The following is a 27,567-nucleotide window of genomic DNA, read 5'->3' on the forward strand; positions in this document are numbered from 1 at the left end:
CTTCCACCCTCCTCCCCCCAACAAAAAAAAAAGAAGAGAGGGAGAGAGGGTGGGAAAGAGTGGAAGAAAGGCACAGGGAGGTGAAGAGAATCATGGTCATTACTATAATCTCCTAAATTAAAACTCTAACTCATGTTGAAATTAATTGTACTAATTATTTTTACTGATGTAAAAGCGTAACTAACAAATGGTAAAATAGGAAAATTCCTTTTGTTATACTGCAGAGTATTATTTCTTCCTGGGAGTTTATTTAAGCTTTCAAATAAAAATCCATTTTTCCTGAGTTTTCCGAAATCTGAGCTGATAAGGCTACCAGACTCACAGGCCCAAACATCACACTACTTTGGGCTATAGAAGTTTCCTGTCAGTTAACCTGAATTCTCAAGAATTTCTGCAGGGCAGATAAGAGGACCCCAGCGAAGTCTTTTTACATGACATAGTCTAACAAGTCTCCTATTTGAGCCGACCCTTCCAGTGCTAGGAAACTGCTCCTGAGAACCTGCAAACCAGTTTATTTCTGCGGCTGCCCTTAGATGATGTGTATTATGTGTGTCCTTTCTATGACTGCGCTGTTTTTTCAGTCCCTTTTACAACACTGTCTTGACAATTAAAATTGGCCTCTGATGCTTTATTCTCTTCACTGATAAAAAAATCTGTGTATTTCCTACTTTCAGCTGAAAAGTACACCATCAGCTTAAACCAGAAAGGGTCATTACATTCTTTCTGTAAGGAGTCAATGTAAATATTTTAGGCTTTGTGGGCTACATAAGGTCTCTATGTTTTCCTCTCTTTTAAAAAAAAAAACAACTCTAAAAATGTATAAACCGTGCTTGTGTGTCAGACAAAAGGCTTGTGGCTGCCTTCGTCTGTCAAACCCTTGACCTAAACAGTTAATTTTAAATGGGGCCGAAATATACCATTTGGAATTAGTTGGAACAACTTTACTATCCAGACCTCTGGAGACAAACTGAAGGGAACTAAGGCCAACATGCTGGTAACTGAGAAAGGTCAATGGAGAAAGGGGTCGTCCAGTGCTGCTGCCCTAAGGAGAGGAAGGCGATCTGGACTCAGCTTGGTTTTGCCTTAAGCCTGAACCCAGGGAAGCTGGTCGACGGGGAAAAACTGAAATAAAGGCACTAAGAACAAGGTCAGTTTATTTTACTCTGCCTCCCGAGGCTTTTAACCTGGGAAACAGTGGTCTGACCATGTAAACCGTCTTTGAGTTCAGTTCATTCATTACAAATCTCACTCTTGCTCATGAGGTCAAAAAGCGAATAAATCAAGCCTGAGAGGGAAATCCAGTCCAAGGGAAGCGTCTTCAAGAGCCACGATGCAGATCCTGATTTGCACAAAACTGCTCAGCATCTTCTACAAATGGTGGGAGAACTTTATTTTAATAAAAACATCTTCTTTTGAACCTGGCCCCTTCCTGCACCACTAGAAAGCATCTTTGTCACTGAAAAGCAATCCATTTATTTGAGCATGCTCTTTTTAGGCAACTGTAACTTTTTCCACCGTCGTAACACCACTCTGTACTTCTCATTGCTGGTCTTCTCCTCCAGCACTTTTTTCAGGATAATCCTCATCACTGTCTCTGTTTCTGCTTCTTTACCCTCTCCAATAAGAAGATCCAACGTATCTCCCACTTTCACCTGAAAATTAAAAAGAAAACAGAGCTGTCGTTTTCCCCAGAAAACCACTCCCTGGGGGCAGGTGCTCCTTTGAAACAGTCACTTATCTTAGTGCCTCCAGGTGAAAGGGCCTCCCTCTCTGGGAAGGTGCCTCAAACCCATGTGGCTCAACATGGATCAGTGTCCCTCCTTCAGGCTGAGACAGCTAGCTGCTTGAGGATGGGTCCTGTGTGGCTCTGGTTTTCATCCCTATTGCATGACTTTAGGAAACACTTGAATGGAAGCATTTATTTTGGTAACAATGGCAAAAAACAAAGGAAGCGGGACATAATCTTAAGAGAGTATGAGCACAGTAATTACTACAGGCACTGGGAAGACAATTTTCAGTATAACACATTCATTGATTTCAACCCAGATAAGCTACATCATTGCATATAGGGCATAATTTGTTAGAAATTCATCACAGTGCAACAACAGCTGTATCTCTTAAAGAAATGGAAGTAAAGAAACTGCTTTCCAGTACTGGCTAGCCCCAGGGCCGACACATCATCAGGAAGAGACAGGACTCCACGAACAAGGATGGAATGCCCCAGAAAAGAAGATGCTGACCTGGGTTAAAAGGGCTGAGATCAAACCCATTTTTATCCAGATAGGAGCTCTGGCTTGAGCGAGTGCAGGGACATGCCCTGGGGGGCAGTCACATTAGTGCTGCCAGGGTGCAAACAGCCCAAGACAGACACCGGGTCCTGGCAGCTGAGTATCCCAGGGGATCTGCCCGGCAACTCAGGAAGGGGCTAAACTGAGCCAGGTGCGATATGTGGCTTCTACTACAACACACTCCAGGGTGACCAGAGGCCATCTCAGACCACTCACCACCGCTTCCAAGCCAGGGATGGGCGCAGGGTTGAAGAGGCAGGGCAGGAAGACAGAGAGGGACCCTCATGTATGGGCCACGGACTCTTAAGTGGGCATAGGTACCCGTTTAAAAGGTTGCTTGGGGGCTTCTGTTTAAGAAGCCATCGTGCCAAATGCTTTTTACTCCATTTTCCAATGAATACTCCCTAAGGCAGTCCTAACTTCATGCTGTTGGAATATCTGTACTTCACTAAGGCAAGCAACCCATTCAAGACATCCATAGGCCCAATACTCAGTCAACAGTGTGGGAATGCACACCTGCTCACTGCAACGCCATACTGGTCAATCCTGGCAGCTGGATATAAAACTCACAAGTGAAGTGAAAGTCACTCAGTCATGTCAAACTCTTCGCACTATACAGTCCATGGAATTCTCCAGGCAAGAATACTGGAGTGGGTAGCCTTTCCCTTCTCCAGGCGATCTTCCCAACGCAGGGATTGAACCCAGGTCTCCTGCATTGCAGGTGGATTCTTTACCAGCTGAGCCACAAGGGAAGCCCAAGAATACCCGACCCAGGAATCAAACTGGGGTCTCCTGCATTGCAGGTGGATTCAGGAAGCCCAAAACTCAAAAGGCTGATTTTAAACCATTAACTTTCTCTCCTCTGGGCTGAGAAGCAGAGAGACTAACACCACAGCGAGGCATGATGACTGCTTCTCTTTGTGGGTATGAGGGCATCATCTGGGCCAGATGCAGGGGCAGGGGGGAGTCAGTTCTCCTGAAGTTCTGCTGGGTTCAATTTTTAAAACATGACCATGTGGCCAACCTATATAGGCACTTAAAATCAATGTTCAGAAATACAAGGCTTGGAAACTCTGCTTTACCTTTTTTGGCATAACTCTGTGTCATTAAAATTCCTTTTTAAATAAAGGAATACATTAATTCATATGATACAAGATGTAAAAGGCATAAAAGGATATACAGAAAAAAATCAACCCGTATGTATCCTTAGCAGCTGGGCACAAGCCCCACGGAGCAGGCCACGGAAGGGGAGGTGTTCTTCATTCCCTTCAACTGTGGGAGACGGCACAGTAGACACAAAGCAAAACTGGCTGGGATTAGGGGCTGTTCCAAGTATCTACATTTCCAATCTCCCCTTAGCTGCAGTTACTATGGCTACCAGGCCTCCTAGAAACAAGGCAGCCGTGTGTTAATGCTGGGCCCTTCCTTTGCTGACCCTCAGGAGAAATCTGGAAGGCAGCCAAGACAATAGAACACCCAAGGCAGAATGAAGACGCAGCAATTAGACTGTAGTTAACAATATCTCAAAGCAGAGGGAGAAAAAATAGATCTGTGGTATCTGCAAATGAGGCCCTGGCAGAGGCATGCTGCACCAAGAACAGGTCTTGTGTTTGGAACACTGCGGCTGGCGAGAGGGGGCTGGGCTACACAGGAAAAAGCAATTAAGGGACAAGAAGGACTTGATGTCCAGATGCCTGTCTGGAGTGCCTGACTTCCTGCAGCTCACAGAGCAAGGGCTGACACCCGAAGTCTGAACCTGCCAGGGTGGGTGCCTTCAGAGGGACAGGGGCCTTGAGACTTGGTGGCCAAGAAAGCACTGGGGATCCCCTCTTCAGTCCGCCCAGCTGCAAGAACCACGCTGAGCACAGGCAGGGCCTCTGAAGACAGCCTCTGTGCTCACCTAGGTCCACAGCGGATGGCTCACACCCTCCCACGTTCCAGGGGAACGGGATGCAGCTCACGTTCTCTGATCCCAGAGTTGCTTTGAAATACGAGAGAAGCTAAAATGAAAACCTTCAAAAGTGTGTCTAACTCCGCTGGAACATTTATTCCCTGGACACTGACTAGGAGTTAGATTCTGTCTGCCTATGCCTCAAGGGTCAGTATCTGCCACAGTTTTTAAGGGTCTCTGCCATATACTTTTTTAAACTGTCCTGTTAACTTTTACTATATTATTATTTTTCCCAATTATGAAAGTGAAACGTACTCATAAAAAATTCAGAAAATAAAACACATGAACAAATAACTCACAATGCCCATTCAAAGATAAATACTGCTGCTGCTGCTAAGTCGCTTCAGTCGTGTCCAACTCTGTGCAACCCCATAGACGGCAGCCCACCAGGCTCCCCCGTCCCTGGGATTCTCCAGGCAAGAACACTGGAGTGGGTTGCCATTTCCTCCTCCAATGCATGAAAGTGAAAAGTGAAAGTGAAGTCGCTCAGTCATGTCCGACTCCTAGCGACCCCATGGACTGCAGCCTACAAGGCCCCTCTGTCCATGGGGTTTTCCAGGCAAGAGTCCTGGAGTGGGTGGCCATTGCCCTCTCCAAAGATAAATACTACTAGTATTAATATTTTAATTCTAGATGTATGTAACTTATTCTTACAAAAATACATTTTTATAAGAATATATATATCATTTATTATAACACCAGATACTAGAAATTCATTTTCTTGTAACACTTATGAATAATTCTGTCACAAAACAACAGTATCAACAGAGCTATCAGGAAATACAGAAACTTTTTGACGGCTGCTCTGCACACAGAGCAGTGTAACTTCTGCTGAGCTGAACAGAATTGCACATCTGCTCAGGTTACAGCAGGCCAAAGAAACCTCTACATGGATCAAACTTTTCTTTTTGGCCTGATTATTATGATTTCATAGGGGCTAACATTAATAACTTAAGAAGTTTAATTAATAGATTTTTTCCAGTTCTGGTAGTGACTTGTCTTAAAATTTTAAAGAAAAAGAGGAAGCTTCATCTCAAAGTCATTATGGCTACAAACAGCAAGTGGTCTGTGTGACTGAAGCTGTGTGGCTAGGCCTGAGGGAGACCTCAGAGGTGGTAAGACAGACATACCTGAGGAGCCACTGATGCCCGAAGGAAGGAGCCCCAGGGGAGACTGGGGAAGGCGTTAACTGAGTACAGAACAACACACAAAAATATTTGGTTGTCATAGTATCTTACCGTTCTGCTTTTCTTCCATAGTTTTTCCCCATTCAGCCTGAGTTCACCTTTGTAGAATGCATCTTCCACTTTGCTTAAAAAAAAAAAGTCAAAGTGCTTTAAAATAGAAATATATTCAAAACAATTATATAAATTTGAGAAAAATACTGGCTATTAATAATCCTTTTTCTGACAGTGACCGGCCTCCCCACAAAATCTCCATTCTGGGCATTGGGAAAGTGAAAGTCAACTGCTCCCATAGGAATCTAAACAGGGAGACCAAAGGGCACTGCTGAGTAGATGCGGCTGCTGCAAAGATCTGCTAGAGCGAGAGGGCAGGTAAGCAGCGCTCTGTGGGGACTTCACGTGGGTGATAGCTCCTGTGACCCACGACAGTCAGAATGAGTGGGTGCTACCTTCCCCTCACGTGCTCTGAGAAAAACCAGTTACCACACCTGTGGTGAGGCTGTTAAGAAACCCTCTGCTGATCTGTACTGAGGCTGGGGAAATGCCAATCCAGCCACTGCTGATCTCTCGGAATTTAATCAGTGGGGCGACTAGACCAAGGCAGATACAGACTCCTGGTGATTGATGTTGGGGGTTTTCCTAATAACAGTACTAGCTACTACTGTGAGAGACAGGGAGGCCCTTAATGAGCCTGCCAGATTTTAGAGAACATTCAAGTCCTGATGAAGGTGCCTGTGGGCTCAGAGTTATCTTTATGAGTCTTTAAGTTTCGTGGATTAAAAAATCAAACTATGCCATTAAATTAGGACATAAAGGTACAAATTAGACAAAGGAATCTTAATTTCTTATTCATAGGGCAGTTCTTACTTTGCATGCAGTATGCACACAATGATTGCTAAAGGAATGAATGAACAGTGAAGATCACTATTATATAATAGGTCTAGCAAAGCAACAATGAGATTAAAGAAACCTTGAAGGTTATGCTTAATATCTCCATACACTATATATATGAACACATAGTATTTTCATCATCATAGCTAACAAAAATTGAGAACCCATGTGCCACACATTGTTGTAAATGCTATAGAAAGATAGACTGACTGACTTAATCCTAGCCACCACCTTCTAAAGCCAGTTCTATTACCCTTATTTTACAGATGAGGGAACTGCACAGAGATTTTAAGTAACTTGTCCAAGGTCACAGAGAGCCAGGATTAAAGCCTCAGTAGTCTGGATACAAAGCCTGCAGTTTTAACCACCACATTATGCTGCTTCTAAGATATACCGTCTCACGTAGCATTTGTGAAACCCAGATGAATTCTGTGCTTGCTATATACATCTAACATGGTGATTCCTTTTTTCCTCAAGAAGCTGTTTTTACATCAGTGGTTCATCTTACAGTTGATTAGGTCTTAGAGTCAAGGAAATACAGCACATGGGATTTGCAGGCAGTCATTTGACTTCTTTGGGAATTCGTTTTTTCACTTATTATAGGATGAAATAATTGGACCAGGTTCCTGTAAGCTTCTTTCACATCTGTGGTTACCCTTCACTGTAATATGAGCCATGTGATTGGTAATGCTGCTTTAAAACAACCAAGACAAGTGATTTTGTATGAAAACGCACACACTTACTTCCTTCCGATATCTAGGCCCGTCTTCAGGATAACGTCATACCGGAAAGACTGTACTACTTTGTCCAGGTCTTTATAGTCTTTGACCTCGCTGGGGTTGTCCTCGGGCTCCTCTTCCAGCTCACTCATCTCATTATGGTCCCTCTCTTCATCAGAGTCCCCTTCATCTTCCACTTTTTGTAGAGTCTTTTTAGTGGATTTTTTAGAGCTTATATTACTTTTGAGTCTTACGGAAAATGGAAAAATATATTCTGGAGATATTAGAAGCCCTGGGAGTCTCAGTGAGAAAATGTTATGGCAGAGTGTTTTATAATTTGATGCATTTAACTTGGCACTAGACAAATACAAGTATCGATTCCAGGAAGCACAGCCTTTATGTGAAGGTGTCCCTCGCAGTGCTCGGCAGAGTCCAATCCAGGCATCTGGCTTTCTTAAAACGCTGCCGGGCAGTCTGACACTAGTCATAGCCATGGCACATACTACCTGAAACAGACAATTCGGTTTTAGTTCACAAGTGTGGTATCTTGGCATTCTTACTACATAAACCATACACACTGTGAACACGTTACAGCTGATACTGTACCATGTTCCCTCCTACAAAAGGCTGTGTTGGTCCACATGAACCAAGGCCATGCACACTGTACCTGGTGAGTCTTCCGGCTGTACTTAATGTACTGACCTCACAGGACGGTCATGAAGGTCAAACTGGATGCTAATACACGTGAAAACAGGTTCCACTCTTCTCACTCCCCCAAATTAGCTTGGGTACTGACTGCTCAGTGCTTCACCCCCCCGCCCCGCCCGCCCCAGCAGTGACGAGTCCAGAATCCTAACCACTAGGCCACCAGGGAACGCCCTTAATGATTTATTTTAGGAAAAAAAAAACATCTCAGAACAAGAAACACTGTCTACTGACATACATTACAAGCTTACAATAATGGACTTTGCCAAGGATACCAGATCATCACTTTATAAAACCCAGAGTAAGTCTCTAAACTTTCAGCCTCCAACTGCAGCAAATCAGAGCTAGGAATGAGCAAACTGTACAGATCTGCATTCTACCCCCTTTCACATCTTCTTGCTAATGGATTCATTAGCTAGCAGAGAAAGAAAGGGCCTGAGACCCACTAACTAGGTAATTGTTCCCTGAGGCACTGAGGTGCTGTCACACCCCATGTCCTGTATGCGCCACTGCGAGAGGCCTCTTAGAAGACTGCACCCCGTTTCTTCTAGACTTTGTCCCAGGCATCTTGAACCTTGCATGTTGTATCATTTTGCTGTTGTAAATCATAGCCATGACCCATAGCTGAGTCCTGTTGAGTCTTCCCAGTGAAATCAGTGAACCTAGAGGTGGTCTTGGGGATCCTGACATAGTATCTGACTGCCTATTTGACATATCCATTTGGATGCATAACAGGGACTTCACTCTTAATTGGCCCTGAAACAAACTCATATTGATATATCTCCAACCCCAAATCTGCTCTAGCTGCAGCCATCCCCATCTCCATTAATAGTAACTCCACCCTTCTAGTTCCTGAGAAGGAAAGCTTCCAGTCACTCTTGACTCTTTCCCCCCTACTCAAATCCATTATGTCAGGAAATCATGTTGGCTTATCTCCAAAACGTTTGGTTTCCCTTTCACCATTAACACTGTTAGCACAGATTCAGGCCTCCATCTATCATCAGAGTGACTACCAAGGCTCCATCACAGTCTGTTCTCCATACAGCAGTCAGTCAGATTGACTCTTTTGAAAAGGAATTTGTATCATGTCTCTCCTTCCCTCACAATCCTACAAAAGCACTGAAAAACAAACTCCCTCCCTTGCCCTATAGGCCCTGTGTGATCTGGCCCCTCCATTTCCTCTCTGACCTCATCTCCCGCCTCTCTCACCCTTGCTTACTCAGCTCCTTCCTGAAGATACTAGTACATAACTGACAAACTTCTGGGTAGACTCCTTTGTTCCAGGTGCCCTACTACACCCTTAGTCCAGGTTATCTGCAGGGATAACTCATTTTTAACTCAGTGAAGTCTACTCATTCCAACTCCATTTAACAGGTATCTTGTCCTCCCAATCTCCCGTTCTACTTTCTTCCATCATAGCATTATCTGCTATCATGTTATATAATTTACTGGTTTTCTGTGTTGTTTTTTTTTAATGATTCTGCTACTGCTGCTGCTGCTAAGTTGCTTCAGTCGTGTCCGACTCTGTGCAGCCCCAGAGACAGCAGCCCACCAGGCTTCCCCATCCCTGGGATTCTCCAGGCAAGAACACTGGAGTGGGTTGCCATTTCCTTCTCCAATGCATGAAAGTGAAGTGAAAGTGAAGTCGCTCAGTGTGTCCAACTCTTAGCGACCCCATGGACTGCAGCCCACCAGGCTCCTCCGTCCATGGGATTTTCCATGCAAGAGTACTGGAGTGGGGTGCCAATGACTCTGCTAGCAGAATATAACCTGTTACCGGTGCTTTTTTCCTCTGCTCAAGCCCAAGTGCCCAGAATAGTGCCTGGCACGTGGTAAGTGCTTGATTAAATACTGTGAAGTGAAAGCATAGCAAAAGAATCTATGCATTAGAATGAAGAGCAAAGATGAGATTGGGTTGAAGGATAAGAGGTTAGATCTCCAGGAGCCTTCCATATCAAAGCGTGGACTTATCCAGAGAGCGTGAGAGTTATAGAAAGATCTTAGGTAGGGAAGTATCCGGCAGTATTGCTTTTTAAAAGATTTCTTTGGCGCGACAGGGTGGACATAAAGGGATGATCGCGGCAGGAAGCCTGAAAGTGGTTTTGACTGAGATCTTCAGGCGAGATATAAAATCTGTGAACTAACCAAAGTCTGTAAGAAAAGCAACGACTGGAATGCAGAGGCGACGCTGTCCTGAACCCGCGGGACACTTGGAATCGCTCCATGTTCCTGAGCCTGTTAACTACTCCGAATGGAGAACCTGATTGAACTGCTTTTAGGTCAATTGCAACTAAAAATCTCTTGGCTCAGAGGCTGACAAACTGCTGAGACAAGGTCATGTTCCCCTCGCTCCCTCCCTACCCCTTCGGGCTGCGCACCTTCGCAGGTTCTCAAGGTCAAGGGAAACTGGACACCAGAGTCCTCGAGCTTGCAGTCTGCGTCTGCAGCCAGCAGGAGCAGCCAGACCCAGGAGCGGACAGCTTTGGCCCCCCGGGTCCACGGGGCGTCCCGAGCTGGCCGGGCCGGGGCAGGACGCGAGACACTCACGCGGAGCCCTGGCGGGAGCGCAGCCAAGGGAGAGGAGCTCGCCGCTCCTGTACTTCCCACGTGCGCGCGATGAAGCAACAGAGGGGGGCGCGGGCTTGGGTCACCGCCGGCCCGGCAAGGGCGCAGTTACCTGTACGTCAGCGCTGCTCCTCCCTCCCCGCCCCCCTCCCAGCCGCCTTGCCGACCGCCCGCCTCCAGCCCCCGCCTTGTCTTTGCCCCGCCCCTTCCGTCGGCGCCGGCGCGTTGAGAGCGGGCTGGGCGAGGCGCAGGGGCGCGGTGATGGCGACGCAGCGACCTCTGCTGCAAGCCGTGTCCAGGAGGACTGCGTGGGGAGTGTGGGCGGCCTGGAGGACCGATTAGCTGTGAGCTGAACCGGAAGCCACCTCCGGGTGATTGATTCCACGTGGTTGAAGAGAGTTTTGTTTCTTTTTTTGATAAGTATTTTTTAGATTCCACATATAAGTGATATACAGTATTTGCCTTCCTCTGACTTATTTCACTTAGCATAATGCCCTCCAAATCATCCATGTTGTGGTAAATGGCAAATTTTCATTCTTTTTTGCAGCTGAGTAGTTTTCCATTGTCCTTGCATCACATCTTCTTTACCCATTCTTCTGCTGAATTAGTGTTTTGTTTTGTTTAAATATATACCCAGGAGCAGAATTGCTGGGGCACATGGTGGTTCTATTTTTAGTTTTGTTGAGAACCTGCCATACTGTTTTCCACAGTGGCTGCATCAGTTTACATCCCCACCAGCTGTGTACAAGGATTTCCCTTCCTCCAGTCCTCACCGTTTGTTATTTGTGTTCTTTCTGATGATAGCCATTCTGACATGTCTCTGATGGTATCTCATTGTCGTTTTAATTTGCATTACTCTGGTGATTAGCAATGTTGAGCATATTTTCATGTGCTTGCTGGCAATCTACATTTCTTCTTTGTAAAAATGTCTGTTTATTTTTGCTCCATTTTAAAATCAGGTTGTTTGTATTTTTGATGTCAAGTTGAATGAACTGTTTATATATGTTGGATATTAACCCCTTCTTAGTTATATCATTTGTAAAATTTTTCTTCCATTTAACAGTACCATTTGTGCAAAAGCTTTTCAGTTTAATTAGGTCCCATTCATTTATTTTTGCTTTTTATTTCCTTTGTTTTGGAAGAAGGATCCAAAAAAATTGCTGTGAAGTATGTCAAACAGTGTTCTGCCTGTGTTTTCCTCTAGGAATTTTATGTTATCCAGTCTTACATTTAGGATTTAATCCATTTTGAGTATTACTGCATATGGTATAAGAGAATGTTCTAATTGCGTTCTTTTTCATGTAGCTGTCCAGTTTTCAGAGCACACTTATGGAAGAGACTCTCTTTTCTCCACTGTGTATTCTTAGCTCCTTTGTCATAGATTAATTTGCCTTTAGTGTGTGGGTTTATTTCTGGGAAGACAGCTTTTAAAAATACTGTGAGCCTTGAGTCTTCTGGAATCACCAACCCTTTTGAACATCTTTGAGAGTTATAAATGTTGTCTCCAGAAAAATGCACATACTCCCCAGAATTTATAACCTGCTTGGTTGCATTTGTGCAGTAAGCAAAGGCAGTTACAAATTATATGAATTTGTTGCAGGAAGGGGGACCCCTTCCAGGGCCCAAGAGTGGGCCCTTGTCTAACACTTGGAAATGAATTGTCCAAGGAGACACACATACTGACAAACCAAAGATTTTATTGGAAAGGGGCACCTGGGCAGAGAGCAGTAGGGTAAGGGAACCCAGGAGAACTGCTCTGCCACATGGCTTGCAGTCTCAGGTTTTATGGTGATAGGGTTATTTTCCATGTTGTCTTTGACCAATCATTCTGACTCAGAGCCCTTCCTAGAGGTGCATACATTGTTCAGCCAAGAGGATGCCAGCAAGAAGGATTATGGGAGGTAGTGTCTCCTTTCGACCTTTCCCAAAGTCTTCTGGTTGGTGGTGGCTTATTCCTTCTGTGTTCCTTACTGGGACCGCCTGTCCTAAAACAACTCATGCAAATAGTTACTGTGGTGCCTGGCCTGGGTAGGCGGTCAGTTAGTGTGCTTCCCCTAACAAATTCAGATTATACTGTTGACATTTTACACAGGTGATACACAGCTACATTTACTAGTTTAAGTTATTTGTAAAAGACTACAAATACATTGTTAAATCTGCCAGTAATAGGAGTTAATCAGTATTATTATCAACTGAGAAAATTGCTGTGTTATTATGCATGATTTTGGAAGGAGATAAAAGAATACAGTGCTGTTGGATTACATAAAATCAACTTAGTAGCTGGCCTTTAGAAAAATCAGCGTTTTGTTAGATGACTATTTTTTTAACTTTAAATTGCTAAATAATATTTAAAAAAACTGCTGTGAGGTTAAGAAGTAGTTTTGTGTGTGTACATATGTATTTGTGTTTTTTAAATTTTTTTCGTAGAAACTGGCCCCTGCTGTGGCACATTGTAGTTCTGACTAGTTTGGACCACCTAGAAGGCCAAGTTTGCATTCCCTCATAGGGCTACACTAGGTCAGAAGAAAAGACACTGAGAATTGAACTGAGAGTTGAGCTTACAAGTCTGGACTCCAGCCTTTAACATAGCTCAAATATTTAATTTTACATAAAGCGATGACTAAATCAGAGCACTTTTAGTTTTACGTATAGGTGAGTTTTAAGTTATATTTTCTTCTTTTAGCCACACCACTTGGCTTGCAGGATCTTAGCTCCCCAACCAGGGATTGAACCCAGGTCATGGAAGTGACAAATGCCAAGCTCTAACCATTTGGCCACTAAGGAATTCCGTCTGTGACATTTCTTAAATTGTAGTTCTGAGAGTCAGGATGTCTCTGGTCAGAGGATCATAAACCAAGTGGTCAGGGGTGTCTGTATTTATTGTGCCATCAAGAAACAGCATGAGTTTACGTGTTTGTGACACTGTTGATGGACTATGACTTCTTTCTAGGTTTTTTGTTGGTTTTTGGTTTTTATATAATTGAAAATGTGCTCATGAATTGCTTTTTTATTTTCACATTTTAATTTACTATCTTTTTAACAGAAGAAAATCAAACAGTTTAACATGTATACTTGAGAGAGACCCAGAAAAACTAAGTCACCAAAATGGTTGAAATACCATTCTGAGCTAAAGATAAAAGAGCATGTTGAGAATGGGAAATTAGAAGTGGTCAAGCATGAGATGGCAAGAGTGAACATTGACATTTTAGGAATCAGTGAACTAAAATGGACCGGAACTGGCAAATTTAATACAGATGACCATTATATCTACTATTGTGGGCAAGAATCCCTTAGAAGAAATGGAGTAGCCCTCATAGTCAACAAAAGAGTCCTAAATGCAGTACTTGGTTGCAGTCTCAAAAATGACAGAATGAGCTCTTCGTTTCCAAGGCAAACTGTTCAGTAACACAGTAATCCAAGTCTGTGACCCAGCCAGTAATGCTGAAGAAGCTGAAGTTCAAGGGTTCTATGAAGACCTACAAAACCTTCTAAAACTAACACCCAAAAAAGGTATCCTTTCATTATGAAGTGAAGTGAAGTTGCTCAGTTGTGTTTGACTCTTTGTGACCCCAAGGACTGTAGACTACCATGCCCCTACATCCATGGGATTTTCCAGGCAAGAGTACTAGAGTGGGGTGCCATTGCCTTCTCCAGAGGATCTTCCCAACCCAGGGATTGAACCTGAGTCTCCTGCATTGGAGGCAGACGCTTTACCATCTGAGCTGCCAGGGAACTCTCCTTTTCATTATAGGGGATTGGAATGCAAAAGTAGGAAGTTCAAGAGATACCTGGAGTAACAGGCAGATTTGGCCTTGGGGTACAGAATGAAGCAGGGCAAAGGCTAACAGAGTTTTGCCAAGAGAACACACTGGTCATAGCAAACACCTTCTTCCAACAACACAAGAGAAGACTCTACACATGGACATCACCAGATGGTCAATACTGAAGTCAGATTGATTATATTCTTTGCAGCCAAAGATGGAGAAGATCTATATAATCAGCAAAAATAAGACCAGGAGCTGACTGTGGCTTAGATCATGAACTCCTTATTGCCAAATTCAGACTTAAATTGAAGAAAGTAGGGAAAACCGCTAGACCATTCAGGTATGACCTAAATCAAATCTCTTATGATTATACAGTGGAAGTGACAAATAGATTCAAGGGATTAAATCTGATAGACAGTGCCTGAAGAACTGTGGACGGAGGTTCGTGACATGTACAGGAGGCAGTAATCAAGACCATCCCAAGAAAAAGAAATGCAAAAAGGCAAAATGGTTGTCTGAAGAGGCCGTACAAAATAGCTGAAAAAAGAGAAGCAAAAGGCAAAGGAGAAAAGAAAAGATATACTCATTTGAATGCAGAGTTTCAAAGAATACAAGCAGAGATAAGAAACCCTTCCTCAGTGATCAATGCAAAGAAATAGAGAAAAACAATTGAATGGGAAAGACTAGAGATCTCTTCAAGAAAACTAGAGATACCAAGGGAACATTTCATGCAAAGATGGGCACAATAAAGGACAGAAATGATATGGACCTAACAGAAGCAGAAGAGATGAAGAAGAGGTGGCAGGAATACACAGAAGAACTATACAAAAGAGATCTTCATGACCCAGATAACCATGATGGGTGTGATCACTCACCTAGAGCCAGACATCATGGAATGAGATGTCAAGTGGGCCTTATGACGCATCACTATGAACAAAGCTAGTGGAGGTGATGGAATTCCAGTTGAGCAATTTCAAATCCTAAAAGATGATGCTGTGAAAGTGCCACACTCAATATGCCAGAAAATTTGGAAAACTCAGCAGTGGCCACAGGACTGGAAAAGGTCAGTTTTCATTCCAATCCCAAAGAAGGGCAATGCCAAAGAATGTACAAACTACCACACAATTGCACTCATCTCCTACGCTAGCAAATTAATGCTCAAAATTCTCCTAGCCAGGCTTCAACAGTACATGAACCGTGAACTTCCAGATGTTAAGCTGGTTTTAGAAAAGGCAGAGGAACCAAAGATCAAATTGCCAATATCCATTGGATCATCGAAAAGCACAAGAGTTCCAGAAGATTATCTCCTTTGCTTCATTGACTATGCCAAAGCCTTTGACTGTGTGGATCACAATAAACTGTGGAAAATTCTTCAAGAGATGGGAATACCAGACCACCTTACCTGCCTCCTGAGAAATCTGTATGCAGGTCATAAAGCAACAGTTAGACTGGACATGGAATAACAGACTGGTTCCAAATTGGGAAAGGAGTATAGCAAGGTTATATATTGTCATCCTGCTATTTAACTTTTATGCAGAGTACATCTTGCAAAATGCTGGGCTGGATGAAGCACAAGTTGGAATCAAGATTGCAGGGAGAAATGTCAATTACCTCAGATATGCAGATGACACCACCCTTATGGCAGAAAGTGAGGAGGAACTAAAGAGCCTCTTGATGAAAGTGAAAGAGGGAAGTGAAAAAATTGTCTTAAAACTCAACACTCAAAGAGCTAAGATGATGGCATCCAGTCCCACCACCTCATGGCAAATATATGGGGAAACAATGGAAACAGTGACAGACTTTATTTTCTTGGTCTCCAAAATCACTGCAGATGGTGACTGCACCCATGAAATTAAAAGATGCTTGCTCCTTGGGAAAAAAGCTATGACCAACCTAGACAGCATATTAAAAAGCAGAGACATTACTTTGCCAACAAAGGTCTGTCTAGTCAAAGCTATGGTTTTTCCCATAGTCATGTATGAATGTGAGAGTTTAACCATAAAGAAAACTGAGCACTGAAGAACTGATGCTTTTGAACTGTGGTGTTGAAGAAGACTCTTGAGAGTCCCTTGGACTGCAAGGAGATCCAACCAGTCAATCCTAAAGGAAATCCATTTTGAATATTCACTGGAAAGACTGATGCAGAAACTGAAACTCTAATACTTTGGCCACCTGATTTGAAGAAGTGACTCATTGGAAAAGACCCTGATGCTGGGAAAGATTGAAGTCGGGAGAAGGGGACGACAGAAGATGAGATGGTTGGATGTGATCACTGATTCAATGGACATGAGTTTGAGCAAGCTCTGGGAGTCAGTGATGTACAGGGAAGCCTGGCATGCTACAGTCCCCAGGATTGCAAAGAGTTGGACACAACTGAGCGACTGAACTGATTGACTGACTTGATACCAGTGGTTCAAGGATGGGGTTGCTGGTAAAGATCAGGGTGTATGCAGGGCATGTACTCCTTTGTTCTCACCTCAGGTGGTCTCAGGTTCTATGGTTCTCAAAGAGGTTTTCAAACTGTGACCTTCTCTGGGAAGAAGTATGATTCATCAAGTAGTTACCATGTTCCATTTGTTGGGTGTTTCAGTTCTGCCAAAGACTTCAAAGATATTTTATGTGTATCCTTTGAGATGGATCCAGGATCCTGCCCCCCATCCCACTGCTCTGCAGTGGAAGCAAGGCCTCTTAACCCCTGACCACGAGGGAAGTCCCTGTGATGCTGAGCAAGGCCTCATAGGGCACCTGGACATGGAGCCCATTTTGTCCCCCATTTCTTATAAGCAAGACTCCAGCCTCCATGACTTTCAGTTCCAAACTACAGAGCAGTTGCTAATCAAGGGAAGAACAGCAAGGAAACCACCTGAGGTGAGATTAAAGGACCAGAGAGGCTCATCAAGATTAGGAGACTAGACCACCTGAGACCCTGCACACACCCTAATCTTGTCAGCAACCCCACCCTTTGAAACTTTGCAGAAGAAGGAATATAAGACTGTTAATGTCTTGATTAAAAGTTAGAACTGGACATGAAACAACAGACTGGTTCCAAATAGGAAAAGGAGTACATCAAGGCTGTATACTGTCATCCTGCTTATTTAACTTACATGCAGAGTACATCATGAGAAACGCTGGGCTGGAAAAAGCACAAGCTGGAATCAAGATTGCAGGGAGAAATGTGAATCTCAGATATGTAGGTGACACCACCCTTATAGCAGAAAGTGAAGAGGAACTAAAAAGCCTCTTGATGAAAGTGAAAGAGGAGAGTGAAAAAGTTGGCTTAAAGCTCAACATTCAGAAAACGAAGATCATGGCATCCGGTCCCATCACTTCATGGCAAATAGATAGGGAAACAGTGGAAACAGTGTCAGACTTTATTTTTGGGGCTCCAAAATCACTGCAGATGGTGATTGCAGCCATGAAATTAAAAGACTCTTGCTCCTTGGAAGAAAAGTTATGACCAACCTAGATAGCATATTCAAAAGCAGAGACATTACTTTGCCGACTAAGGTCCATCTAGTCAAGGCTATGGTTTTTCCAGTGGTCATGTATGGATGTGAGAGTTGGACTGTGAAGAAAGCTGAGTGCAGAAGAATTGATGCGTTTGAACTGTGGTGTTGGAGAAGACTCTTGAGAGTCCCTTGGACTGCAAGGAGATCCAACCAGTCCATTCTAAAGGAGATCAGTCCTGGGTGTTCTTTGGAAGGAATGATGCTAAAGCTGAAACTCCAATACTTTGGTTACCCCATGCAAACAGTTGACACATTGGAAAAGACTCTGATGCTGGGAGGGATTGGGGGCAGGAGGAGAAGGGGACAACAGAGGCTGAGATGGCTGGATGGCATCACCAACTCGATGGAAGTGAGTTTGAGTGCACTCTGGGAGTTGGTGATGGACAGGGAGGCCTGGCGTGCTGTGATTCATGGGGTTGCAAAGAGTCGGACATGACTGAGCGACTGAACTGAACTGAATGCCTTGATCCTTATCATATACTCTATCATATACTATAAAACCTTTCCCTACTCACCAGGGATGGAGAGGGGGTGGAGTTCTTGAGAGGCACTAGCCTACCGTGTTCCCCTTTGCCTGGCAAAGTAGTGAAGTCACTGTTTCTGTTGCAGGAAGGGGGACCCCTTCCAGGACCCAAAAGTGGACTCTTGTCTAACACTCAGAAATGAATTGTCCGAGGAGACACATGTGCTGACAAAGCAAGAGATTTTACTGGGAAAGGGCATCCAGGTGGAGGGCAGTAGGGTAAGGGAACCCAGGAGAACTGCTCTGCCACGTGGCTGGCAGTCTCGTGGTTGGTTTTATGGTGATGGGATTAGTTTCCGGGTTGTCTTTGGCCAATCATTCTAATTCAGAGGCTTTCCTGGTGGCAAGCATGGCTAAGCCAAGATGGATGCTAGTGAGAGGGATTCTGGGAAGTGGACGGACACAGGGTATCTCCTTTTGACCTTTCCCGAACTCTTCTGGTTGGTGGTAGCGTATTAGTTCCGTATTCCTTACCAGGATCTCCTGTCATAAAACAGCTCATGCGAATGGTTACTAAAGGGCCTGCCCAGGGTGGGTGATTTCAGTCAGTATGCTTCCCCTAACGTTTCTCCTCCGTAACTGTCTCTATTTCTGGCGCATAGAGAGCCAAGATTTTGGCAACACCTGCACTGTGGTTTTTTGGCTGCTCCTCCCTAGTCTCTCCATCCCCTCCCTTACCTATTAGCAGGTGTTTGAATCTGCCCTTTGGGACTCAGCAAAGGTCATGAAGGCTGGAGTCCGTTCTCTACGAACAGTGCCCAGGAGCCTTACAGGGTCCTGCCTGGTTTCAGTCACATGGCCTTCCCTGTCTGTATCCTGTGACTCTCAGTCTGGAAGCGTCTCAACCTCAGGCAGTTTCTAGGGTGATGAGTGTCTGATGGATCTCTTCTCCCTGGAGATAGGAGGAGGAAGCTGTCATAAGGGAAGATTTATACCCTTCCTTCAGGCAAGGGGCTTCCCTGGTGGCTCTGATGGTAAAGAATCTGCCTGCAATGCAGGAGACCCGGGTTTGATCCCTAGGTCAGGAAGATCTTGTAAAGAAGGGAATGGCCACCCACTCCAGTACTCACATTCTTGCCTGGAGAATCCCATGGACAGAGGAGTCTGGTGGGCTACAGTTCATGGGATTGCAAAGAGTCGGACATTACTGAGCGAGTAACAGTTTCTTTCACTTAGGGGGAAGGAAGAGACCTTTTCTTGCATCTGCTGTTTCTTAGTTGCCTTCAACTCAAAATAATCCTTATGTTAAAGTGAGATACTCTGATCCCCTTCATAGTTGTCTGTGAGTGAAGTCGCTCAATCGTGTCCGACTCTTTGCGACCCCATGGGCTGTAGCCTATCAGGCTCCTCCGTCCATGGGATTTTCCAGGCAAGAGTGCTGGAGTGGATTGCCATTTCCTTCTCCAGGGGACCTTCCCGACCCAGGGATTGAACCCGGGTCTCCCGCATTGGAGGCAGACGCTTTACCATCTGAGCCACCAGGGATCTTATCGTTAATGATTAACACAGTTTGTTTTTTGTTTAAAAACTCCTTCCCAACCTTGAAGTCATGAAGGTGTTCTTTTATAGTTTCTTCAACAGTTCTAGTTTTATCTTTCATATTTAAGTCTCTGTTCCATTTGGAATTATATTTTTATGTATGGTGAGGGACAAAGACTCAATTTCATCTTTATTCATAAGAACCACTAGTTATCTCAGCCTGTTTTGTTGAATAAGTATTTTGTCAGTGATCTGAATGACATCTCTGTCACATGCTGAGTATTCGTATATGTGTGTATGTGTTTCTGAGTTCTGTTATAGTCCATTGGTCCCTATACCAAATCTACATAATTTTAATATAACAGCTTTGTTTGAATTTGTGCCCCAAAACCAATTCTAAAAATTCGGCTTGTCCATGAAAGTTTTTTAAAGGGAGAATCATCTGAGGAGGGGGTCAGAGTCTTTGGGCTTCCCTGGTGGCTTATATGGTAAAGAATCTGCCTGCAATGTGGGAGACCTGGGTTCAATCCCTGGGTTGGGAAGATCCCCTGGAGAAGGGAAAGGCTACCCACTCCAATATTCTTGCCTGGAGAATTCCATGGACAGAGGAGCCTGGTGGGCTACAGCCCATGCGGTCTCAAAGAGTCGGACATGACTGAGACTTTCAGAGTCTATCGTCTTCCACTGTTTGCAGACTTTCTTCTGGTTGGTTGGTGGTTAGGTACCAAGGTGGTGTTCAAGGAAGCGTGTGCTCAGCCCAAAGTTGGCATCCTCCATGTGGGTGGGGCCCTTAGTTCCTACAGAAGAACTCAAAGTTATTGTTATATATAATGTATATTCCTTGAGAAGGAACCAGGACACTGCACTATTGTTTTTTTGACTGTTTCTCCTTTGTTACTGTATTCCCTCCCTTCTCTGGTTAGCAGCTGTTTGAATCTGCCCTTCAGAACTCAGAGAAGGTCAAGGAAACTGAATGAAGTTTATTTCTTACAAACAAGCAATGGGGGAAATGGAACAAATTTATACCCGGGAGACCCCACAGGGTCCTGCTCTGTTTCGGTCCCCCCTTTTCTTTGATGCTCCTCAATCCTGAGAAGAACAGGTATGGAACAAGAAAAGGAATAACATTTTGAATAGAGAGGTAAATCCTAAACTCGGCAAAGGAACTAAATTTTCGGGGAATTCAGTTTCACTTCTTGCTAATGTTTAGCAATGCAATTGAGTTTGAGATATTGAACTCATATTGAGCCACCTCACTGTGTTCTCATTTATTATATATTGATGGTTTCTGTGTTTGTTTTTCTGTATACATTTGGGGCTTTCTATGTGGACAAACATTGCATATGTATGATAACAGTTGTGTTTCTTTTTTAATCTTTTTACTTAAATCCTTTTCTTGTCTCACTGTTGGTTAAGTGCTCTGGTACAATGTTGAACAAAAGCAGTCATAGTATCATTTTTCCTCATTCTAAAACTAATGCTTGTAATTTTATTTTTTACCCTCAAAAGTAATATTTGCTAATAATTTTTGGCATATACTTTTTTTCAGGTCAAGAAGCACCCTTCGATACTTATTTTTACTCTAGAATATTTTATATATTTTAATCATGAATGAATTTTGAATCTTATCAAATAACTTTTCCTCATGTTGTGAGAAGTTTATATGATTTTTCTCCTTTAGTATGTTAATGTGATAAAGTGTATGCATAGACTTTCTAATGTTAAACCATTCTTGTATAAACCCAACTTGGTCATTAAAAATTCCATTATGACATTTATATTTAAAGTGGTTTTCTTGATGACAACATAGGAGAGTTATGTTTTTTGGTCCACTCTGACGCTCTTATGAATTTCATTTGCTAATATTTTGTGTAGGATGTATGTATCTATGGGCAAAAGTAGCCTCTTATCTTTCTTATACTATCTTTGAATAGCTTTAGAATCTCAATTTTATCAAGAATATTGCCCTTTTTTTTTTCATACCCTGGAAGAATTTATATAAGATAGGAATAATGTTATTTCTTTAAAGTCTGGTAGATTATATGTCTTGACTCAGGTGTATATGTATGTGTGTTTGTGTGCATGTGTATTAAGATTTTTATTTGTCGATTCAATTATTTTTTAAAAGAGGACTATCCAGGCTTCCTATTTCTTGAATTAGTTTTAGGCTGAACTTCTGTCAATATTTTCATTGTGTGTATTTCCTAATTAAATGGCGTAAGATTGTTCATCTTCTGATGTGTTTGTTTCCCTCCTTTATTCTTTTTCTTGATCCATCTTGCCAGAGGCTGTCACTTTTAATAGTCTTTTTAAATACCCACCTTTTGGCTTTCAAAAAAATCCTTTTGATTGTACCTTTGGTTTTTAGTTTCTTTTTTCTTTGTCATTTCCTTCCTTTTACTTTCTATGGACTTGTCTCATTGTGTTTTCCAACTTCTTTAGCTAGATGCCTGTCTCATCAACTTCTACCCACTCTTACTTTCTAATAAACAATTGCAAGCATATATTCCCCTCTAAGAATTGCTTTAACTTTACGCGCAAATATTTTTAATACTATTGTTTGTTTAATTTTTTTTTGGTAGACATCAGTTGTTTTTTTTTTTTCTTTTAAATTCCCAAAACAAGGTCTAGCCAAGTTTATTGTTTAGTGGACTTTTTCTTTTTTCAAGAGATGAAAAGTGAGATTCAAAGTGTATACTACTGGTTACAACTGATATAATAGCTTGAAAAAATGATAATACAGAAGTATGAATATAATACAAAAAGATGAGATTTTAAAACTGTACTGTAGGAATATAACTATAATGCTGCTGCTGCTAAGTCGCTTCAGTTGTGTCCAGCTCTGTGCGACCCTATAGACGGCAGCCCAGCAGGCTCCCCCATTCCTGGGATTCTCCAGGCAAGAATACTGGAGTGGGTTGCCATTTCCTTCTCCAGTGCATGAAAGTAAAAAGTGAATGTGAAGTCGCTCAGTTGTATCCAGCTCCTTAGGAAGCATGTCCAGACAAATAACCAACACAAAGAAATGCCAACCGTAAGTACCTGTCCCCTCTTGTTACTCAATGAGGTGTCAAAGGTGAAATGACTAGGTTAACAACTTAAACTTTCTGCAAGGATTTGTAGTACTGCATCAGCCCAGTCCAGGCCTTAGGAGCCATGAAACCTTCAAGAGATTTCTGGCCTTCTTAGGTAAAGTTTTTCCTTTTGTGTTTTTAAGACTAAATTCAAAGTCCTCATGGTGCTCAGTGTCACAGTAGTCCATCTGCCTCTTTTTCTTGTTATAAGCTGCAACTTGTAAGGGAACTATTTCTAAGATGATCAGACCAGGGGCTGTAGTCAACATTTGGGTGCCATGAGTCTGCTCATAAAGCTCCTTCCCTGTTTCTGGATGGGGCATGCCAGCAGAGTCTCATCCAACAATGTAAAAGTTGGCTCCCACAACCATCCGTGCTCTACAATGCCACTGGACCTCAGTTGGTTCAGCATAAATCATGGGACATGGGAAGGTGGCCACCACTGTGGTCTCAAGATTCAAGACTCCTTCCTCCAGCAATGCAGCATGCTTCTTCATCCACCACCTCAAGAGGGACATCATCATCCCTTGTCCAGCCACCAAGAGGGTGAAGGAGAAGGACAGGACACCAGTAGCCCCTCTCTAGAAGTTGCCTATGGGTATCTTGCATTAATAGAGCATGGCCGTTGTGCACCAGGTTGTGTAATTGAAATGCAAAGACAGCATCTGCATTCATATCTTTAAACTTCTGCTATAGCTCAGTAGGAGTAAAACGATACTGATCAAGACCATCATCCAATAAGTTCAGTCTAAGACTTGAGGATCTCCTTCAGTCAGCCAATCTCCTTGTTCCATAACCATCCTGATGTAAGGGTGGTTCTTGCATGTTTTTTCCCATTTCCTGGCACAGCGCTCCTCCTTCCTGTGCTCAAAAAAAACTGGATTTCTGGATTTCGAAGAATAGCCACGCAGAGGCCCTTGTATATCAGAGCAAATGCCATGCAGCCATCTAGTCTCTCTTTTTTTGAGTAGCTGTCGGTACTTTAGGGTACTGACAAGTTAATGACAGCCTCATCCAGAAGATAATCAAAAGGAAGGTACTGCAAGTACCCCTTTTCTCTCATAAAGCCATTCAGTGGGGTTGCCCAGTCTTTTGCCAAAACCTGCACCCACTACATATCCACTTTATTGATTTTCAGTGCCAGTAAGGTTTCTGTATCTGTTTTTGTCAAATGAAGTTTATTTTCTGGCACATACAGTTCTTTCACTTCATAAGAGGCATCCACAATATCCCATTTCTGTAGAAGCTCCATAACCTGCTAAACATAGTCGTTTACATCACAGAAATCTGTTTTCAGCACCAATTCAGGGGCCTCTGGTTTTTCATATCAGAAAATATCAGAATCAATCCCAATGAAACCTTTAATTTCTCCAGCCTGTGTTTTTTTGTAGAGTCCCTTGACATCCTTCTGTTCACAAACATGCAAGGGAGCATCAACAAACACTTCAAAGAAAAATAAAATTGCACCCTCCTGAATGTGCCTTACATTGTTGCACTTCTCAGTATTGTTTTTCAGTTGCTCAGTCATGTCTGACTCTTTGCCACCCCATGGACTGCAGCACGCCAGGCTTCCCTGTCCTTCACCATTTTCCGGAGCCTGCTCAAACTCATGTCCATTGATTTCAGTGATTCCATCCAACCGTCTTATTCTCTGTTGTCCCCTTCTTCTCCTGCTTTTAATCTTTCCCAGCATCAGGGTCTTTTCCAATGAGTCACTTCTTCGAATCAGGTGGCCAAAGTATTGGAACGTCAGCCTCAGCATCAGTCCTTCCAATAAATATTCGGGATTGATTTCCTTTAGGATTGACTGGTTTGATCTCCTTGCTGTCCAAGGGACTCTCAAGAATCTTCTCCAACACCACAGTTCAAAAGCATCAGTTCTTTGGTGCTCAGCCGCCTTTATGGTCCAACTCTCACATCCATACATGACTACTGGAAAAACCACAGCTTTGACTATATGGACCTTTGTCAGCAAAGTGATGTCTCTGCTTTTTAATAACACTGCCGGGGTCCAGCCCCGGTGGATCCAGGGTGATTCGAAGGTGGGGGGACGGCGTCGGCGTCTTTGGAAAAATGCATATTTAATTACAGATATAGAGGGAGATTAGAAACGGATAGTGTAGTAGGAGATAATGTAGAAAAAGAGGCTGAATAACTTGGTCTACATGGAATAGCATCCATGCTCCAGATGGGAATTCAGCCAGAAAAATGGGAGCAAGAAAGAAGCGACATGGGGGAATCAGTCTTGCCGGAAACTGATCCGATTTGTTTATTTTTGGGTTTGCTTATATACCTTTTGTTACATATACGGATGAATACAGAGTCACGCGGGGGTCAGCAGTCCTGACCTTTATCAAAATCAGGTGCTTCACATAAATGTATAAAAAAAGGTGTTAGGGATATTACATCATCTTCTGGCCATAAGTGAGACCTGCTGACATTTTATGATCCTTTCTTTCTGAAAACCAAAAAACTTATTTCTTCCAAAGGTGTTTTTTCTTAAACCAGGCACCACCCTCCAAATAAAGTTACATTTCTATAGGATGAGGGTGTAGTGAGTTACAATCAAGAAAGGAATTTATTTAACCCAAGGGTAACATGATTAATCTTAAAGGTTAATACTTATTTCTCCTATATGCTTAAAGGTTAATGCTTATTTCTCCTATATGCTAGTTATATTCATTATAAGGGCAGGGAATATGGAGATTTAGCAGCAAACATCAGCCCAACAAATGAAAATCCTTTCACCAATGTTCCCCTTAAGATCTATTTAGTCTTAAGATAGTGATAAAGTTACATTTTTACATAGCAAGGACAGTGATTTATAACAAAGTACAGTGATCTATTACAAAAGAGAAAATCCATTAACTCAAAAAATCTAGTATTGCTAACCTTAAAACTACTGTATTTCCTTTTCTATATTCCAAATACACTGATTAATATATTCCCAGGTGCCTAAGGATATGGAGGCCTGGCGGCAATCATTGACTCAACAAGAAGAAAAAGCCCTATGCTAATTAAGACTCTCAAAATACTCCAAAACTCTCTGTGCTGTTTATGGTTGAGAGGTAGTAAACAATCATGTGGGTAGTGGCAGGAGTATGGATAATCCTGTCACACAAGCTAGTCTGTCAGCAGAGAGGTTTGACCTGAGACATCCTTGTCCCACCCAGAGCTGGGAATTAGCAGCAATTATTGACACAACAAATCAAAAACCCTTCACCAATATAATTCCTAACCAACCCACTATACTAATAATTTCCAACTCCCCAAAAGAATTTGCCTTTAGTAAGTCTAAAGCGTCTCATGCCTCTCAGATTGGGAGGCTGTAAACAATCACATGTGGCTGGACGAACCTATACAGGTGGGCTAGATAACCTTCAGAGGAGTCCGTAAGCTGAAACACTCTTGTCATACCCAGGAATTTTTATTGCCTTGGAGCTGCACGTTTATTACTTCTCCAAGAGAAACGGTTATGGGGGAGAGCATAAAACAGACTCTGGTTTTGGGGTAGATGGTCGGGAACAGGGGGTTTCCTGAGGCTTGATCGCACCTTTGCATATGCCAAGCCTCCTTCCTCATGACCTTTGCCATGGGCAGAGTTCCTCACACTGGCCCCCGGCAATACACTGTCTAAATTTCATAGCTTTTCTTCCAAGGAGCAAGTGTCTTTTAATTTCATGGCTGCAGTCACCATCTGCAGTGAATTTGGAGACCAAGAAAATTAAGTCTGTCGTTTCCATTATTTCCCCATCTATTTGCCATGAAGTGATGGGACCACATGCCATGATCTTAGTTTTTTGAGTGCTGAGTTTTAAGCCAGTTTTTTCACTCTCCTCTTTCACCTTCATACAGGGGCTCTTTAGTTTCTCGCTGCTTTCTGCCATAAGGGTGGTGTCATCTGCATATCTGAGGTTATTGATATTTCTCCTAGCAATTTTGATCCCAGCTTGTGCTTCATTCATCCTTGCATTTTGCATGATATACTCTGCATAGAAGTTAAATAAGCGGGGAGACAGTATATAGCCTTTACGTACTCCTTTCCCAATTTGGAACCAGTCCATTGTTCCATGTCCAGGTCTAACTGTTGCTTCATGACCTGCATACAGGTTTCTCAGGAGGCAGGTAACATGATCTGGTATTCTCATCTCTTTTAAGAATTTTCCACAGTTTGTGTGATCCACACAAAGGCTTTAGCATAGTCAATAAAGCAAAAGTATAAGGTGATATAAAATTTGTGATACACACTAAGCCAGCATCTGCAAACAGCTTAGCTATTTCCGCCATGCATCGAACATTCTCTTCTCTGTTTTCAGGACCAAAGCCAAGATTTTTATTGAAACTTTGATGAATGTTGTCACCATCCAAAGTGTAGCATGAAAAAATATGGCAAACCAAGTACTCTTCTAAAGCCATGCTTACATGTTTTCCTGCTCCAGATAAGCCTGTTAGCCATACTGTGTAACCACAAAAGCCACCCGTGGTCCCCACTACTTGATCTCCCTTGTTCCTGGTGACATGGTGAGCTTGATAGGTGATATTAGTTGCTCTCTGCATCCCCCAGTTCTGTGCGTTATTGCTCAGTTTAACTTTCTTGCACAGGCTACTGAGGCCCTTTATGGCTGCACAGTGTGTGGGTGCGGGGTTCTCCTATTTTTTTCCTTTTTTGGGGGGCTGCAACAGATCTTAGTTTTGGCGTGGGGGCTTCTGTCTAATTGTGGCTTTTGGACTTCGTTGCCCCACAGCATGTGGGATCTTAGTTCCCCAACCAAGGATCAAATCCGCATCCCCTGCATTGCAAGGTAGATTTTAACCACTGAACCACCAGGGAAGTCCCTTCAATACCACTCTCTGGACCACAGTTGGGATTTCTGGTATAGATTGATTTAGGGCAGGAAAATGAAAAATTTTGAGC

The 27,567-nt window shown here is 43.0% G+C and overlaps 1 protein-coding gene and 1 pseudogene across 2 annotated transcripts; both read right to left on the minus strand.

Moving 5' to 3' along the window:
• Positions 1–1,120: 1,120 nt before the first annotated feature.
• Positions 1,121–10,379, minus strand: MTRES1 (mitochondrial transcription rescue factor 1). 2 transcript variants are annotated; one of them, XM_052645902.1, is made up of 4 exons: positions 10,117–10,379; positions 7,058–7,535; positions 5,478–5,550; positions 1,121–1,652 (listed from the first exon to the last, which is right to left on the minus strand). In XM_052645902.1, exons 2-4 carry the CDS (start codon positions 7,525–7,527, stop codon positions 1,473–1,475), a joined length of 723 nt encoding a protein of 240 aa, XP_052501862.1. In that variant the 5' UTR covers positions 7,528–7,535; positions 10,117–10,379; the 3' UTR covers positions 1,121–1,472. The 2 variants fall into 2 exon arrangements, with proteins under 2 accessions (XP_052501862.1, XP_052501861.1); XM_052645901.1 differs by having other exon boundaries at positions 7,058–7,539; positions 10,117–10,183.
• A 12,297-nt stretch (positions 10,380–22,676) lies between these two features.
• Positions 22,677–27,266, minus strand: LOC128053133 (bifunctional 3'-phosphoadenosine 5'-phosphosulfate synthase 1-like; annotated as a pseudogene).
• Between the last annotated feature and the right edge of the window lie 301 nt (positions 27,267–27,567).

Source organism: Budorcas taxicolor, chromosome 9 (genome assembly GCF_023091745.1).
Source record: "Budorcas taxicolor isolate Tak-1 chromosome 9, Takin1.1, whole genome shotgun sequence".
Taxonomy (NCBI): domain Eukaryota; kingdom Metazoa; phylum Chordata; class Mammalia; order Artiodactyla; family Bovidae; genus Budorcas; species Budorcas taxicolor.

Bases quoted from the DNA above. Each gene is read 5' to 3' on its own strand.
- MTRES1 (XM_052645902.1), bottom strand. From the start codon at position 7,527: ATGGCTATGACTAGTGTCAGACTGCCCGGCAGCGTTTTAAGAAAGCCA. The intron at 5,551-7,057 runs GTAAGTGTGTGC...TTTTTTTTTAAG, and splicing joins GGCCTAGATATCGGAAGGAA to CAAAGTGGAAGATGCATTCT. The intron at 1,653-5,477 runs GTAAGATACTAT...TTTAATTTTCAG, and splicing joins TATGGAAGAAAAGCAGAACG to GTGAAAGTGGGAGATACGTT.